Genomic DNA, 18,251 nt, shown 5'->3' with positions numbered 1-18,251 from the left:
GAGTAACTACTAAATAGAAATCTTTAATAACAATATTTATTATTGCAAAATTTACCCAAAGGTTTAATTCATATGATCTCAAAGGGAGAACTACTCAACAGGAGTAATTAAGAACAATAGTTTTAAAATTAAATGCGTGGCAGTTTACTTCATATTTTCTTTCACATATATAATGGCAAATGCTGAGAATTCTATGCATTATACAGTATATAATGCAATGAGCTATAAAGTCTGATACATGAATGATAATTGATTAAAACCGACTAATAAGACCTTATGAAACACCAAATTCAGACCATTTTCAGAATGAAGAATCTGTTGGACTTCCAATGAAGGCGACGAAGTGGCGCTGGTTGCAGCTCGTACAATCGGTGGAACCACGACCTCGGAGGTGGCCAGCGGGGCGTCTTCAGAATTTGGCTGAAAGGGTTACAAAATAAAAAAAAAAACTAATTTCAAAAGAAGTCTGAAAGAGAAGTATCCCTTAAATTCTATGACTGAACTTCTGCTGTAAAAAAAGCCTTAATTTTCACCTAATTAATACTATTCAATTAAATATCTTGCAATGATACTGAAAATATTAGTTTAATAATCAGAACTCTACTGAAATATTTTGTGATCTCAAATAAACAAAATTAATTCAAAATTGGTATCTTTCATGAAATTCTATCAGATCAAGTTGATCCCAAAGGGCAAATAACATAAAAATCTTCAAACTATTTCTTAAAATGATTCTAGACAAGACATTTCCCATGACACCAATCCAGCAAGACAAAATCTTATATACATTCTTTAAACATAAAAAAAATTACCTAAGGACTTGAAAAATATATATTTATTAATAAATTTTTCTTTGGGTGCTAAAAGCTTTTTTTAATTAACAATTTCCTAATCTTGCAGTGAGCCACTCCCATTAATATACTTCAAGAAGAAGAATATACTGGGATATACTGGGAACGAGCCGACCCCAAGGATACACTAAAAAAGTAATGGGTCAGCGGCAAAACTGAATGAATTAAAGTAAAAGTAAAAATAAAAAGGTTTCTGGTCTTGTTAAAAAATTAAATCCAAAAATAATTGCTAATAGCAATGGGAACAAAAAAAAAGTAAACTTTGGGGAAAAAGTGAACTAAAGATCAAAAAAATAAATGAAAGAGCTTCAAACTTTGGAGAAAAGATAAAAATAAATGAAAGAGCTTCAAACTTTGGAGAAAAGATAAAAATAAATGAAAGAGCTTCAAACTTTGGAGAAAAGATAAAAATAAATGAAAGAGCTTCAAACTTTGGAGAAAAAATAAAAATAAATGAAAGAGCTTCAAACTTTGGAGAAAAGATAAAAATAAATGAAAGAGCTTCAAACTTTGGAGAAAAGATAAAAATAAATGAAAGAGCTTCAAACTTTGGAGAAAAGATAAACTAAGGATCAAGAGGAAAAATGAAAGTTTCAAACTTTGGAGAAAAGATAAACTAAAGATCAAGAGGAAAATTGAAAGTTTCAAACTTTGGAGAAAAGATAAACTAAGGATCAAGAGGAAAAATGAAAGTTTCAAACTTTGGAGAAAAGATGAACTAAGGATCAAGAGGAAAAATTAAAGTTTCAAACTTTGGAGAAAAGATGAACTAAAGATCAAGAGGAAAATTGAAAGTTTCAAACTTTGGAGAAAAGATGAACTAAAGATCAAGAGGAAAAATGAAAGTTTCAAACTTTGGAGAAAAGATGAACTAAAGATCAAGAGGAAAAATGAAAGTTTCAAACTTTGGAGAAAAGATGAACTAAAGATCAAGAGGAAAATTGAAAGTTTCAAACTTAGGAGAAAAGATAAACTAAGGATCAAGAGGAAAAATGAAAGTTTCAAACTTTGGAGAAAAGATGAACTAAAGATCAAGAGGAAAATTGAAAGTTTCAAACTTTGGAGAAAAGATGAACTAAAGATCAAGAGGAAAAATGAAAGTTTCAAACTTTGGAGAAAAGATGAACTAAAGATCAAGAGGAAAAATGAAAGTTTCAAACTTTGGAGAAAAGATGAACTAAAGATCAAGAGGAAAAATTAAAGTTTCAAACTTTGGAGAAAAGATGAACTAAGGATCAAGAGGAAAAATGAAAGTTTCAAACTTTGGAGAAAAGATGAACTAAAGATCAAGAGGAAAAATTAAAGTTTCAAACTTTGGAGAAAAGATGAACTAAGGATCAAGAGGAAAAATTAAAGTTTCAAACTTTGGAGAAAAGATGAACTAAAGATCAAGAGGAAAATTGAAAGTTTCAAACTTTGGAGAAAAGATAAACTAAGGATCAAGAGGAAAAATTAAAGTTTCAAACTTTGGAGAAAAGATGAACTAAAGATCAAGAGGAAAAATGAAAGTTTCAAACTTTGGAGAAAAGATGAACTACAGATCAAGAGGAAAAATGAAAGTTTCAAACTTTGGAGAAAAGATGAACTAAAGATCAAGAGGAAAAATGAAAGTTTCAAACTTTGGAGAAAAGATGAACTAAGGATCAAGAGGAAAAATGAAAGTTTCAAACTTTGGAGAAAAGATAAACTAAAGATCAAGAGGAAAATTGAAAGTTTCAAACTTTGGAGAAAAGATGAACTAAAGATCAAGAGGAAAATTGAAAGTTTCAAACTTTGGAGAAAAGATGAACTAAGGATCAAGAGAAAAAATTAAAGTTTCAAACTTTGGAGAAAAGATGAACTAAAGATCAAGAGGAAAAATTAAAGTTTCAAACTTTGGAGAAAAGATGAACTAAAGATCAAGAGGAAAAATTAAAGTTTCAAACTTTGGAGAAAAGATGAACTAAGGATCAAGAGGAAAAATGAAAGTTTCAAACTTTGGAGAAAAGATGAACTAAAGATCAAGAGGAAAAATGAAAGTTTCAAACTTTGGAGAAAAGATGAACTAAGGATCAAGAGGAAAAATGAAAGTTTCAAACTTTGGAGAAAAGATAAACTAAAGATCAAGAGGAAAATTGAAAGTTTCAAACTTTGGAGAAAAGATGAACTAAAGATCAAGAGGAAAATTGAAAGTTTCAAACTTTGGAGAAAAGATGAACTAAGGATCAAGAGGAAAAATTAAAGTTTCAAACTTTGGAGAAAAGATGAACTAAAGATCAAGAGGAAAAATGAAAGTTTCAAACTTTGGAGAAAAGATGAACTAAAGATCAAGAGGAAAAATGAAAGTTTCAAACTTTGGAGAAAAGATGAACTAAAGATCAAGAGGAAAAATTAAAGTTTCAAACTTTGGAGAAAAGATGAACTAAAGATCAAGAGGAAAAATTAAAGTTTCAAACTTTGGAGAAAAGATGAACTAAGGATCAAGAGGAAAAATGAAAGTTTCAAACTTTGGAGAAAAGATGAACTAAAGATCAAGAGGAAAAATGAAAGTTTCAAACTTTGGAGAAAAGATGAACTAAAGATCAAGAGGAAAATTGAAAGTTTCAAACTTTGGAGAAAAGATAAACTAAGGATCAAGAGGAAAAATGAAAGTTTCAAACTTTGGAGAAAAGATAAACTAAAGATCAAGAGGAAAATTGAAAGTTTCAAACTTTGGAGAAAAGATGAACTAAAGATCAAGAGGAAAATTGAAAGTTTCAAACTTTGGAGAAAAGATGAACTAAGGATCAAGAGGAAAAATTAAAGTTTCAAACTTTGGAGAAAAGATGAACTAAAGATCAAGAGGAAAAATGAAAGTTTCAAACTTTGGAGAAAAGATGAACTAAAGATCAAGAGGAAAAATGAAAGTTTCAAACTTTGGAGAAAAGATGAACTAAAGATCAAGAGGAAAAATGAAAGTTTCAAACTTTGGAGAAAAGATGAACTAAAGATCAAGAGGAAAAATTAAAGTTTCAAACTTTGGAGAAAAGATGAAATAAAGATCAAGAGGAAAAATGAAAGTTTCAAACTTTGGAGAAAAGATGAACTAAGGATCAAGAGGAAAAATGAAAGTTTCAAACTTTGGAGAAAAGATAAACTAAAGATCAAGAGGAAAATTGAAAGTTTCAAACTTTGGAGAAAAGATGAACTAAAGATCAAGAGGAAAATTGAAAGTTTCAAACTTTGGAGAAAAGATGAACTAAGGATCAAGAGGAAAAATGAAAGTTTCAAACTTTGGAGAAAAGATGAACTAAAGATCAAGAGGAAAAATGAAAGTTTCAAACTTTGGAGAAAAGATGAACTAAAGATCAAGAGGAAAAATGAAAGTTTCAAACTTTGGAGAAAAGATGAACTAAAGATCAAGAGGAAAAATTAAAGTTTCAAACTTTGGAGAAAAGATGAACTAAAGATCAAGAGGAAAAATTAAAGTTTCAAACTTTGGAGAAAAGATGAACTAAGGATCAAGAGGAAAAATGAAAGTTTCAAACTTTGGAGAAAAGATGAACTAAAGATCAAGAGGAAAAATGAAAGTTTCAAACTTTGGAGAAAAGATGAACTAAAGATCAAGAGGAAAAATGAAAGTTTCAAACTTTGGTGAAAAGATAAACTAAGGATCAAGAGGAAAAATTAAAGTTTCAAACTTTGGAGAAAAGATGAACTAAAGATCAAGAGGAAAAATGAAAGTTTCAAACTTTGGAGAAAAGATGAACTAAAGATCAAGAGGAAAAATGAAAGTTTCAAACTTTGGAGAAAAGATGAACTAAAGATCAAGAGGAAAAATGAAAGTTTCAAACTTTGGAGAAAAGATGAACTAAAGATCAAGAGGAAAATTGAAAGTTTCAAACTTTGGAGAAAAGATAAACTAAGGATCAAGAGGAAAAATGAAAGTTTCAAACTTTGGAGAAAAGATGAACTAAAGATCAAGAGGAAAATTGAAAGTTTCAAACTTTGGAGAAAAGATGAACTAAAGATCAAGAGGAAAATTGAAAGTTTCAAACTTTGGTGAAAAGATAAACTAAGGATCAAGAGGAAAAATTAAAGTTTCAAACTTTGGAGAAAAGATGAACTAAAGATCAAGAGGAAAAATGAAAGTTTCAAACTTTGGAGAAAAGATGAACTAAAGATCAAGAGGAAAATTGAAAGTTTCAAACTTTGGTGAAAAGATAAACTAAGGATCAAGAGGAAAAATTAAAGTTTCAAACTTTGGAGAAATGATGAACTAAAGATCAAGAGGAAAAATTCAAGTTTCAAACTTTGGAGAAAAGATGAACTAAAGATCAAGAGGAAAATTGAAAGTTTCAAACTTAGGAGAAAAGATAAACTAAGGATCAAGAGGAAAAATGAAAGTTTCAAACTTTGGAGAAAAGATGAACTAAAGATCAAGAGGAAAAATGAAAGTTTCAAACTTTGGAGAAAAGATGAACTAAAGATCAAGAGGAAAAATGAAAGTTTCAAACTTTGGAGAAAAGATGAACTAAAGGTCAACATAAAAAATTAATGTTTCAAACTTTGGGGGAAAGGTGAACTAAAAATCAACAAAATAAATGAAAGTTTCAAACTTTGTAGAAAAAGTGAACTAAAGATCAACAGAAAAAATGAAATTTTCAAACTTTGGAGAAAAGATATAACTAAAGATCAACAGAAAAAATGAAAGTTTCAAACTTTGGGAAAAAGGCGAACTAAAAATCAACAAAATAAATGAGTTTCAAACTTTGGGGAAAAGGTGAACAAAAGTTAAACAGAAAATGTGAAAGTTTCAAACTTTGGGGAAAATGTGAACTAAAGATCAACAAAATAAATGAGAGTTTCAAACTTGGAGAAAAAATGAACTAAAGGTCAACAGAAAAAATTGGTTTCAAACTTTTGGGAAAAGGTGAACTAAAGATCAAGAAAATAAATGAAAGTTCCATTAACCTTCATGCCATGGGGAGGAGGAGTTTCAGAAGGCGGAGGCGGCAGTGGCGTGGCTACTGGAGACTTTGATGACCCAGCAACCACAGAGCCTAAGATATTCAGTCCGTTGCCATTTTCAGCTTCTCCCCCCGGCATCAGGGTGCCGGAACCACATCGCAATAAGAGGGACAGAGCTGCACTCTCAAATTCACTTTTGAATGGAGCGTCATATTTGCTAGATATAGGGGCAACCACCTGAAAGGCAAGCCGTTGGATTTGAAACATGGCAGAGGTAGAAACAGAGTTCAATGAACTCTAGAAGCAGCATTTTCCTATGTCTCATTACTATAGTTTTTTCTAATTTGTTTGGTGTCCTATCCCCCAAATTGGGGGAAGTGCCTTGGTATATGGACTACAGTTCAGGTTAGAAATATCTGACCAAATTCATCACAGAGTGGGAACAAAGATCAGTAAAATCTGTTCTACAATCACAAACACTTTAAAAAACAATTTTATTATACTTCTAAATAAAAATAAGTTGCAAGGCGAAGTTGAATCAAATCAGACCATAGAGTTAATGTTCTTTATTGCCAAAGGGTTTTTTCTCAATAAATTTGCTATGTCTTATTTTGTACTGTATAACTTGACATTTACTAAATGGTAAAGCTGAAAATATTGGCGTACACAAAAAGGTTTCTTAAATGGATGTGATACCAAGGCTTGGTATCTGTAGTTTGTTGAATCTAGACATACAAATAAAAAGTTCTAATTTCACGAGTTACCAACTCTTCAGTTGGACTGGGTAGCAAGGGTCGTCATCAAATCTACGACGAATTGTAATCGGTATTGACACACTATTAATAACTTTATCTATATACATACAAAATTTTCCATAGGCTGAAAGTCTTACATTACAGGCAGAACCTAGAGTAGCAACCAAAAATTAATGAATATACAGTAAAACTTTATTGATGAGGAAGAAAATGTGCATAGAAAAATAGTAAATGTTTTTTTCCTACTACACCAGCCAGTAATTAAGCTGGGCAATAGAATTCTTTAATTCTAAAATCAGGAAACCAGATGAAGATGATTTGGCCATGCAATGACAAGGGGGTGATGTGTAGTTGAATCATGAAGAGTACTACATAGAAATAGCAGGATGAAGGACAGTAGCAATGTCTAGAAAGTACTGGCAGACTGGCTTGAGTGAAGACTTAGGGGACATTGGAACCCAACCAGAAAAGTGCACAAAATAATTCAAATCTAAATAACATTTAGTGATCCAATATATATTTTTTACAATAACTGCTAAGATTTAATATTGCTCTTTCCTATCCGTCAAAATATCTATCCTCATGAAAATGAAATACATACTGGAATCAAATCTGATTAATTCTTGATAACCATACTAATTTTCAATATTCTGATAGCTCTACAATAATAAGATAACTTTACAAACCTTGTTGGTATGCATCCCTTCGTCAGGATTCTCTTCAGCTTCCTCAGGCTTTCTTGGAGAGCTAAAGGAGTCAGGGGTTAGCAAGTTCATTGGAGGCTGCAAGTAAAAGGAGTACACATAGACTACAAGGAGTACACATAGACTGCAGGTAAGTAGAAACATAAATACATAAAGGAAAAATGAAAACAGACCTAGCCACAGTAATAATTTGTTTTGAAGTGAGTTAAATAAAGGTACAGGTAGTCGTCGACTTACGACACATGCAACATAAGACAGCAATTTTTTCAGGTGATGACGCCACAAGTCTATTGGAAATAGTATACTATTGGGACAAATATTTCTTTGGAAATAATCTATGTTCTTGTATAAAATAAACTGATTCAACTTGGTAAATTAGTATTTTCTTTTATTGATAATACACAGTATCCATTTACAATAAAAAGTACATTAAGAAAGTTTTAATATCTGTCGAGTTCATATCATATGTCTGGTGACGTCATATTACCGGTGGAAAGCGCGACCAGGCAATAAAATGATTTCCTTCAAATAGGCTAACGATTAGTATTAGTATTTCCATTATTGAAATATCAAGTAACGATACAAAGTATTTTGTGTGTCTGTATCGGTTGTTATGAGTACTACGTAGTATAAAGTTGACTCTGTGCTAGTTTAATTTAGTTTCTGATAAAAGATTACCTGCTCATGGTCTAAGGAAACTTGCAAGAGATCTTCCTCATCAAATCCCATTTCATTTGATGATAGAAATTTTTTGCACCATTTGAAATTGTTTGAGTTGCCGTCTATGTTCTTAGTTACCTGATAATTGAACTCAGGTTACTAAGAGTTTTTATTAAAAATATAAACATCACTAACACATAGACTTCTTTATTCAAAGGTTAAAATCATTACTACAAGTAATAAATCCATTAACGGTTTTTAAGACAATATCTAAACTACCAAGCAAATATTTTTACAGTAAGGCAGATATGCAAGAAATATTTAGCAAAAGGTAAGGAGGTGTATGTTGCGTTTATGGATCTGGAGAAAGTGTATGATAGAGTTGATAGGGAAGCAATGTGGAATGTGATGAGGTTATATGGAATTGGTGGAAGGTTGTTGCAAGCAGTGAAAAGTTTCTACAAAGGTAGTAAAGCATGTGTTAGAATAGGAAATGAAGTGAGTGATTGGTTTCCGGTGAGAGTGGGGCTGAGACAGGGATGTGTGATGTCGCCGTGGTTGTTTAAATTGTATGTTGATGGAGTGGTGAGAGAGGTGAATGCTCGAGTGCTTGGACGAGGATTAAAACTAGTAGACTAGAATGACCATGAATGGGAGGTAAATCAGATGTTGTTTGCGGATGATACTGTACTGCTTGCAGACACAGAAGAGAAGCTTGACTGACTAGTGACGGAATTTGGAAGGGTGTGTGAGAGAAGGAAGTTGAGAATTAATGTGGGTAAGAATAAGGTTATGAGATGTACGAGAAGGGAAGGTGGTGCAAGGTTGAATGTCATGTTGAATGGAGAGTTACTTGAGGAGGTGGATCAGTTTAAGTACTTGGGGTCTATTGTTGCAGCAAATGGTGGAGTGGAAGCAGATGTACGTCAGAGAGTGAATGAAGTTGCAAAGTGTTGTGGGCAGTTAAGGGAGTAGTAAAAATAGAGGGTTGGGCATGAATGTAAAGAGAGTTCTATATGAGAAAGTGATTGTACCAACTGTGATGCATGGATCGGAGTTGTGGGGAATGAAAGTGACGGAGAGACAGAAATTGAATGTGTTTGAGATGAAGTGTCTAAGGAGTATGGCTAGTGTATCTCGAGTGGATAAGGTTAGGAACGAAGTGGTGAGGGTGAGAATGGGTGTAAGAAATGAGTTAGCAGCTAGAGTAGATATGAATGTGTTGAGGTGGTTTGGCCATGTTGAGAGAATGGAAAATGGCTGTCTGCTAAAGGTGATGAATGCAAGAGTTGATGGGAGAAGTACAAGAGGAAGGAGGCCAAGGTTTGGGTGGATGGATGGAGTGAAGAAAGCTCTGGGTGATAGGAGGATACATGTGAGAGGGGCAAGAGAGCGTGCTAGAAATAGGAATGAATGGCGAGCGATTGTGACGCAGTTGCGGTAGGCCCTGCTGCTTCCTCCGGTGCCTTAGATGACCGCGGAGGTAGCAGCAGTAGGGGATTCAGCATTATGAAGCTTCAACTGTGGTGGATAACGGGGGAAGGTGGGCTGTGGCACCCTAGCAGTACCAGCTGAACTCGGTTGAGTCCCTTGTCAGGCTGGGAGGAATGTAGAGAGTAGAGGTCCCCTTTTTGTTTTGTTTCATTTGTTGATGTCGGCTACGCCCCAAAATTGGGGGAAGTGCCTTGGTATATGTATGTACCAGGCAAAGAGACTGTAGGCAATGTAAATACACGTGTCTTCATAACTGTGCTTGTGTATTCATGTAACTTGCATGTTTTGAAAAGAATTATCAAGGTCCATGTAATGAGTAAATTTCTATATACCAAACCATCTAAATAACAAAATTACAGCTAAATCTCTTTAAATATCATGTTCTTTTCCTGATGTCTCATAACTATACAGCAACTGTATATTTGTGTAAACTACGGTCTGAAAAGAATTATCAAGGCCCATGTAATGAGTAAATTTCTATATACAATCACATTTAAATATCAAAAATTTTAAGTAATTTTTATTTTTCCTAACATACTCACCGAGAACTACTTTCTTAGGAGTTACCTGGAATCTCCTCTCAACCGACCAGAGTTTTGTGTAGTCTACCCTACTTCCGTTTTCTATGGAGGACTGACCCAGGAGTAAGGAGAACGTGCCCTGAGGGTAGTCCTGAGCTAGGTCGGCGTTAGCTTGGGTCTCGCTCGTCAGTAAGTTCCTAGGATGGTACAAAAGGCTCTTCAAAGTCAGAAAGGCACTCGGGGAAGGTAGGGAGGGCCATTACCCGAAAGTAGTTCTCAGTAAGTATGTTAGGAAAAATAAAAATTACTTAAAATTTTTGATTTGTTCCAACACAGAGACTTACCTCGAACTACTTTCTTAGGAGACTTACACTTTGGGAGGTGGGAGTGTCTTCCTGAACTTCAGACCCAGCTAAGCGGACGTCACGTAACCTAGATGTGAACTAGGTTATATAAAAACGTGAAAAACGAAAAGTAGGGCAAACTACACAAAGAGCTCATGTTAGTGTCTAAGTACTCACCCTTTAAAAAAATTCCATGATGCTGAGTCCTGTGACGAAGCTGCAGAGACGTGTCTTCATTGGTTTATGTGTGTGGTTATCTCCGATCAGGGATAGGAAAACGGGGACTAGGGTGAAAAGGAACGAACCTGTGTCTCTTGGTTTTCCTATCCACGATTGTACCTGGGGCTTCACCGTTAAATCGCTTGGAGCGCGGAGATGACTGTTCCAATAGAAAACCCGTCTACAGATCTTCTCGAGTAATCCTTGAGATAATGGGCAGTGAAGGTCGACTGATTCGACCAGGTGCCCGCTCGAAGGATCTGGCCCACTGCTATGTTCTTCTCAAAGGCTAAAGAAGTGCTTAGGCCCCTAATGTCATGTGGCCTAGGAGTACCTGGCAGGGTCAGTCCCTCCTCATTATAGGCCCTGACAATAACTTGTCTCAACCAAAAGGAGATGGTATTCTTCGATACCTGCTTCTTCGTAGCACCCGTAGAGACGAAAAGGCTTTTGATACCCGGCCGGAGGTGTGCAGTCCTCTCAAGGTACTTTCTAATGGTCCGGACGGGGCACAACTTCAAATCCTCTGGATTCCCTGTCTTAGGGATGGCTGGCATTGAGAATCCCTCGAACTTTGGATCCCAGACTGCTGGATTCTGAGTCTTCGCCACGAAAGAAGGGACGAACTTGAGGGAGATTTCTCTCCACCCTTTCGAATGAGAGACGTCGTAAGACAGCCCATGGATCTCTCCCACTCTCCTCGCAGAGGCCAAGGCCAACAAGAAGACCGTCTTGAGAGTGAGATCCATGTCTACTATATCCTTCAGTGGTTCGAACGGGGGTCTACTTAACATTTTCAAAACCCTTGCCAAGTCCCACTGAGGCACCCTAGCGGTCTGAGGAGGGCAGGCTTGCTCAAAGCTCCTGATGAGCATAGAGATGTGTCTAGAGGTGCCCAGGTCGATGCCCTTCAGCAGGAAGACTTGACCCAGGGCTGCACGTACCCCTTTTATAGCTGGAATAGACATGCCCACTTCGTCTCTGAGATGTACTAGAAAATCTGCGATATCTGGGACCGAAGCTTTGAGGGGCTTGATGTTCTTTGAAGCACACCATTTCGTAAAAGCGGCCCATTTCGCTTGGTAGACCGCCGCCGAAGACCATCTCAGATAACGCGACATCTTCTCTGCAGTTCCTGACGAATATCCCTCTTTCCTCAGGAGCCGCTCGATAGTCTCAAGGCGTGAAGACGTAGAGACAGCGGGTTGTCGTGGAACCTGAGAAAGTGCGGCTGTTGTAGAAGATCTGGCCTGTCGGGTAGCGGCCACGGAGGAAGACATGCCAGGTCTTTTAGATCCGCGAACCACTCCCTCTCCAGCCACAAGGGCGCTACCAAATTCATCTTTAAGTTTCGGGCCGCCCTTACTCTGTTGAGCACTTGCCTGATCAATGTGAAGGGGGGAAAAGCGTACACGTCGAGGTTGTCCCATTTGTGGTGAAAGGCATCTTCCAAGGCCGCCTTTGGGTCTGGGACAGGAGAACAAAACACTGGAAGTTGTGTGTTCAGACTGGTTGCAAAGAGGTCCATCACTGGGGATCCCCACCTTTGAATGATGAGCCTGGCTACTTCTGGGAGGAGGGACCACTCTGTTCCCAGGACTGCTGAGACCGTCGGCTAGAACTTTCTTCTTGCCTGGGATGAACCATGCCGAAATCACTATCTGGTTCGACTCTGCCCAATCCAGGATCTCTAGAGTGAGATCGCACAACTCCTTTGACCTTAGGCCTCCTTGTTTCTTTATGTACGCGACTACTGTGGCGTTGTCGCACATCAACGCCACCGTGTTTCCCCTTAGAAGATCGATGAACTGCAGGCAAGCTTTTTGGACTGCCTTCAGCTCCAGGACATTGATGTGTAGCCTTTTCTCCCCGTCCGTCCAGGTTCCTCTCGCCGTCTCGTTGAGATGTGCTCCCCACCCGTCGTTGGAGGCGTCTGTGAACAGGAGCATCTCGGGAGGCTCGGTTGCGAAGGGCATCCCCTTGAGCGTATTCGACCGGCACTGCCACCACTCCAGGGAGGGTATTGTGTCTGGCAGGACGGGGATTAATTTTTGGGGCGAGTCTAGTTGGTTCCAGCAACCCTTCTGGTTCCATTGGATGCTCCTGAGCCTGAGCCTCCCTTGGGGAACGAGTTTCTCTAACGACACTAGATGACCTATCAGCCTCTGCCAGTCCTTGGCTCTCCTGGGTTGTCCCGAAAGGAAAGGCAGAAGGATCCTTACTAGGTTGTTCACACGGTCCTCTGACGGAAAGGCCTTCACTAGTTGGGAGTCCAGTGTCATCCCCAAGTAGGTCATCCTGGTGGAGGGCGACAGGTTCGATTTTTCTCGGTTGATCATGATACCCAGATCCTTGCAGAATTGAAGCAGCTTTACACCTTGCTCCCTCAAAACGTCCTCCGAGGAAGAAAGGAGCAACCAGTCGTCCAGGTACCGAATGAGGCGAATACCCCGCTCGTGAGCCCACACCGAAACTGTCGTGAAGACTCTCGTGAATACCTGGGGAGCTGTTGACAAACCGAAGCAGAGGGTCTTGAATTGCAGGATCTGGGCACCCCACATCACCCGGAGAAACTTTCTGCTTGAGGGGTGGACCGGGATTTGAAAGTATGCGTCCTTGAGGTCTATGGTCATCATGTAGTCCTTTTCCCTCAAGGACTGCAAGACCGACTTCGGAGTGTCCATTTTGAAGTCCGTCTTGCAAACAAACTTGTTGAGGGCTGACAGGTCTATCACTGGTCTCCATCCCCCTGTCGCCTTTTCTACCAGAAATAGTCGGCTGTAGAAGCCTGGTCCCGGATGTAGGACCTCTTCCATGGCACCTTTCTCCACCATCGTGGCCACTTCTTCCTGAAGGGCCGCCCTCTTCAACGGGTCCTTGGGTGCCAGCCACTCCGTCAGGCTGGCCAGAATCAAAGGTGGAGGTTCCGTTAAGAACGGGAGTCTGTACCCTTCTTTCAGTACGGATACTGTCCAGGGCTCCGCACCGTGAGCCCTCCATGCTTGCCAATTTCGTCTGAGGCATCCCCCAACCTGAGGCTTGGGCAGGAGTAGGGGGCCTCCCACTCCATCTCCTCCTGGAGGAGCGGCCTGAACGTCCTCTCCTGGACGCTGAATAAGCCGTCCTAAAAGAGGCAGACGCTGCTGGGGCTCCTCTACGGGGGGCTGTGGTGTTGGAGCCCAAGAGGAAGATGGGGCGTCTCTCCTCGTCAGGCTAGGAGAGGCATGAGAAGTAGCGGGCCCATCTGATGTTGACCTCTTGTAGGCGGGTCTCCTCACGGGTTGAGGTCTGGGAGTGCTCACCTCCTTCCGTTTTGAGACCTTCTCCATTAGCTCCTCCAGCTATTTTAACGGGAACAGGGAGTCACCCCACACAGGTAGGCTCCTCAAAGCCCTTGCCTCTCTGTCCGGGATCTTCCGGGAAAGCTTCGCCAAGATAGTATCCCGTTTTCGAAGTACCCAGTTCGCTGATAGGGCAAGAGACTGATAGGTCAAGAACTTCAAAGTCTTGCCCCCGGAGATGATAAGTTCCTTCAGGAGGTCTTGTTTCTCCGGGTCCGTCAAGTCATAGGTGGCCTGCACCCCTACCAGCGTGGAGGCCCACCAGTCCAACCAGGAGGCACCCCTACCAGCGTGGAGGCCCACCAGTCCAACCAGGAGGCGACGTGTACTAAGTCTTTCGACATTTCTTCCATCATCGCAGCCTCCGACTGTGAAAAACAAATCGGGGCTGATGAGGCTCTGTCTTCTGGGGCACCCTGACCGAGGACTTCCAGGGAAGGCTCTACCTTGCAGGCTCCCGGTCGCTGCCCTTCAGGGACATAAAACTTACTCTGGGACCTGAGTCCCTGTAGTAACTTTGAGGAGCTCTGTGACTTGGGAGCCTCGGCATTGCCCGCCACAATCTTATCCACGCAGGCCCGTCCCAGGACTAGATCCCTAGCTACAGGGAGGATAAGGTGTAAGTTAGATTTGTTGTATCCAAGTTTGCAAAGTTATTTAGAAGATAAAGGGTATAAACAAGTAGTAAAGCTTCCTAATGTAAGACTTTTTTACCCTTGTCTGATGTCATGGTAAGATCTTACAACACTCCAGAGAAGTGGGTACCAGGAGAGATTGTAAGAGAGATAGGAAATTTACATTATGATGTTCGTGTTGGTGATAATGTTGTAAAACGTCATGTTGATCAATTACAGCCGTTAAACAGAAAGACAGTAGAGCATGTGAATGTTAGAGATGAGAAACTTAAAGAAGTAGTTAGATCAAATGAGTCAAATATTAACCAAGATGGTCCAACATCCAATGTAGATTCAGAATCAATTCATGTACCAGTACAAGATGAGGTTAAAATGCTTCCTAATAGGATTAACAGAGGAGAGCCCCCTGAGAGATTAGATTTATGAAGATTTTTACAATGTCAAGTTAAGGGGGAGGAGACTTATGTATTGTTGTAATAATGTACTATATTATTTCAAGTGTTACAGGTATTGCGCAACATTGCATCATATTGCATGAATAAAACATGTTATGCTTTGTACATAAGTGTAATGATTTGTTTTGGTATTAGGATTCAAACATTTGTTGATTACCTCAGAGATAGGATGTGATTCTCTATAGTTTTGTACTGGAGTAGGATTTAAGTCTTTTCAGAGCGATGCTCTTTTGTTTAGAAATGTTTTGGTTTTGTCAGATTGTGTATGATGCTCCACACACACTTAGGAGTCAGCTGTCAAAGAGCCATGTAGTCACATATTTCATTAAAGGTGTATTTTAAGAATACCAACGTCTTATTAAATCCCATACAGAAAAATTGACGACAAGAGATGGGATCAGCTGAGAAATAATTACTAACAATTGTTCATCTATGTTCCAGGTAATTATTAAGGTTAATAGGACTTCCTACCAAAGTACTACACAACAATTGGCGACGTTTTCGTGCTATAACGCACCCACTGGATTTCATCCCAGCCAACACACTCATCGCACGTGTCTGTCGGCGAACACACACTGCCTCTACAGGAAGAGCAAAGGGAATGCAGATCCACTTCTGGCTTGGAAAGGAACGCTCCACATGACTTCCCGGCTCTAGGCCCAGGACAACGGCGGATCTGCTCCATCACAACACAACCACAAGACACAGGCACGAAGGGAATAAACAAGGAATTCACTTGGGAAACACAAGGGAAAGGAGTGAACATGCACGAACACAAGGGAAAAAGTACAGAGATACCACGCGGTAACCACGTGGGACACACAAGTCGGGACATAGAGGGTCGCAAGAGAATGAGAGCGGCGTGATGGTATCACGACGCGACCAGAGAACTTACTGACGAGCGAGACCCAAGCTAACGCCGACCTAGCTCAGGACTACCCTCAGGGCACGTTCTCCTTACTCCTGGGTCAGTCCTCCATAGAAAACGGAAGTAGGGTAGACTACACAAAACTCTGGTCGGTTGAGAGGAGATTCCAGGTAACTCCTAAGAAAGTAGTTCGAGGTAAGTCTCTGTGTTGGAACAAAATAAGATTACTATCATATCTCCTTAAATATGTTCTTTTCCTGAAATGAAGATAAATAAGACTGTAAATTTTACAGATAATCTGGATTTGCAAACCTTCATCCCTCATGTTGGAAGGAAGAAAGTCTGTATTCTCTCGGTGATAAACAATTCTTTCACTACTGAAAAAGTAACCAAAAACTCATCTCGAGCCTTCTGTTACAGTTCCCAACCTGTGTAGCAGGTGGAGTGGTGAGAGCAGTTCGTTGCGACGGCAAAGCCGAATTCTGCGGGGATGTCAAGGCATCTGGAGGTGGTGGTGGCGGCGGTTGATTTTCTACTCCACTGGTGGAATTGTTGACAGTTCCACTTCCCTCTGACACTGATGAATTCAAGGTCAAGCTCAGATCTGATAATCCATCACGAATTACTGCAGAAAGAAGAAAATATGTATAAACTATTATGAAATGTTCAAGGCTCGTAATAAAAAGAATATAAATTCCTAGTTCTGACAGTAATTTTGATAAGGTGAGCTACGTAAAACTATCGATAAGAAGGGCATGGCGCTCAAGTGATAAACTCTTTGTTGAGGGACTGAAAGGGAGGGAAATCTAATACGTGTCCCACACATGAATAACTGATCAGAAAAACTTTTCTTATCCTGGCACATCTTAGTCACAGATTACCTATAGAATCCTGGGATACACTCAAATCCAATGATCCAGTGCTGCTCGGTGGAGGAGCAGTAACTGCCAATGCAGGCTGGAAGCGCAGGGTAGCTTCTTGGAGAGACTTGGTGTTGATCAAAACACAACGGACCACAACGCCTCCCACTACATCAAAGCTATCACCATCATCATCCTCTCCATCGTCTGCAAACAGAAAGAATAAATATTCGTAGAGTAAATAAATGAAAATTCACATATATAGCCATAATCAGGTGACTACATGTATGCATTGCTAGACTCCAATAATTATTTAGTTCAATGCTTCTGAAATATATTCTAAAAAATTTAAAAAGTTCTTATTTCATAAATTGTAATTCTAAGTGATTTAAACATGACTGACAAGTGATACTGGCATGACTTTCAGTTCACAAAATTAATCAAGGGTGAATCTCAATTCTTATGACCAACTTACCATGTATATTATGAGCATGGTCATGAGCATGATCGTGTTTCCAGCGCTTGTAAGGTTTCCACGCCGCGTCAGTGACCGCCAAAGAGAGAGCAGGATACTGCACCGGCAACTCAGTGATAGACACCATGCGGGCACTACCGCTGCTGCTTCCGCTGCCGTTCTTGATGCTCGGGCTTGCTCTCAGGCCACTGCTGACGCCTCCAACACTGCTGCTACCATCTTGGCTTATGGCAATCACGTACATCACCTGTAAAATGACGTCCATATCAATAAAAACTCGTGTGATTTAACTATAGGATTCTTCACGAATTTATGGAAACTTCCAACAAAATCATTAAACCAAATGTACCAAATGGGCATTGACTACTTTATCTTTGGCTTATGGCCAGATCTAAATGTTCTTTGATTATTTTGATTTTACCTTTCAGTGTATTGCATCAAATTATTATCATTATTATTATCATTATTATTATTATTATTATCATTATTATTATTATTATTATCATTATTATTATTATTATTATTATATATATCCTGTTATTATTATTCTATCCTGTTCACAATACTAGGTATGCAGTTAATTCTAATAGTCAGGCCTTCTCCATCATGAGGCTCAATACTACCCAGTTTTATTCCAGCTGTGCCCAAGTTGTGTACTGATCTTCCTAATCGGGTAGTTGAATCAGTAGAACGACAAAAGTTCAAACTCGCAGCAAACTTTTTTATGTTGAACAGGCTTGCATAAGTCCTTTTTTAGTTTATAAATTAATTATGATGTAATGTTGTTAACACTTTTAAAGTATTTTATTTTAATTTTCATTACTTCTTATATTGTTTATTTATTTCCTTATTTCCTTTCCTCGCTGGGCTATTTTTCCCTGTCGGAGCCCTTGCGCTTATAGCCTCCTGCTTTTCCAAAAAGGGTTGTAGCTTAGCTAGTAATAATAACAATAATATTACTAGCAGGCTAAAACCCTAGTCAGAAAAGCAAGATGCTATAAGCCCAAGGGCTCCATGGAGAAATACCCTAGTGAGGAAAGGATTTAAATAAAATATATGAGAAGTATTGCTTGGAGTATACACAATATCTCAGGATCAGTAACATCATTAAAATAGATTTATCAAATATAAACAATGACT

The 18,251-nt window shown here is 38.9% G+C and overlaps 1 protein-coding gene across 5 annotated transcripts in view; it reads right to left on the bottom strand.

Annotated features, from left to right (window-relative positions):
• Ge-1 (Enhancer of mRNA-decapping protein 4 homolog Ge-1) overlaps positions 1-18,251 on the bottom strand; it is a 131,268-nt gene that overhangs the window by 45,733 nt on the left and 67,284 nt on the right. For all 5 annotated transcript variants that reach the window (XM_068352946.1, XM_068352948.1, XM_068352950.1 and 2 more), the window contains 6 exons: positions 17,112-17,358; positions 16,658-16,843; positions 16,205-16,401; positions 7,222-7,317; positions 5,784-6,017; positions 297-420 (listed from right to left, as the gene is read on the bottom strand). In XM_068352946.1, coding sequence (XP_068209047.1) covers positions 297-420; positions 5,784-6,017; positions 7,222-7,317; positions 16,205-16,401; positions 16,658-16,843; positions 17,112-17,358 — 1,084 coding nt within the window. The remainder of the gene's footprint in view (positions 1-296; positions 421-5,783; positions 6,018-7,221; positions 7,318-16,204; positions 16,402-16,657; positions 16,844-17,111; positions 17,359-18,251) is intronic.

The sequence above is a fragment of the Palaemon carinicauda genome, chromosome 29, assembly GCF_036898095.1.
Source record: "Palaemon carinicauda isolate YSFRI2023 chromosome 29, ASM3689809v2, whole genome shotgun sequence".
In the NCBI taxonomy this organism is placed as follows: Eukaryota; Metazoa; Arthropoda; class Malacostraca; order Decapoda; family Palaemonidae; genus Palaemon; species Palaemon carinicauda.
The sequence above is the reverse complement of the archived record's forward strand: the minus strand, read 5'-3'. Positions and strand labels throughout refer to the sequence as shown.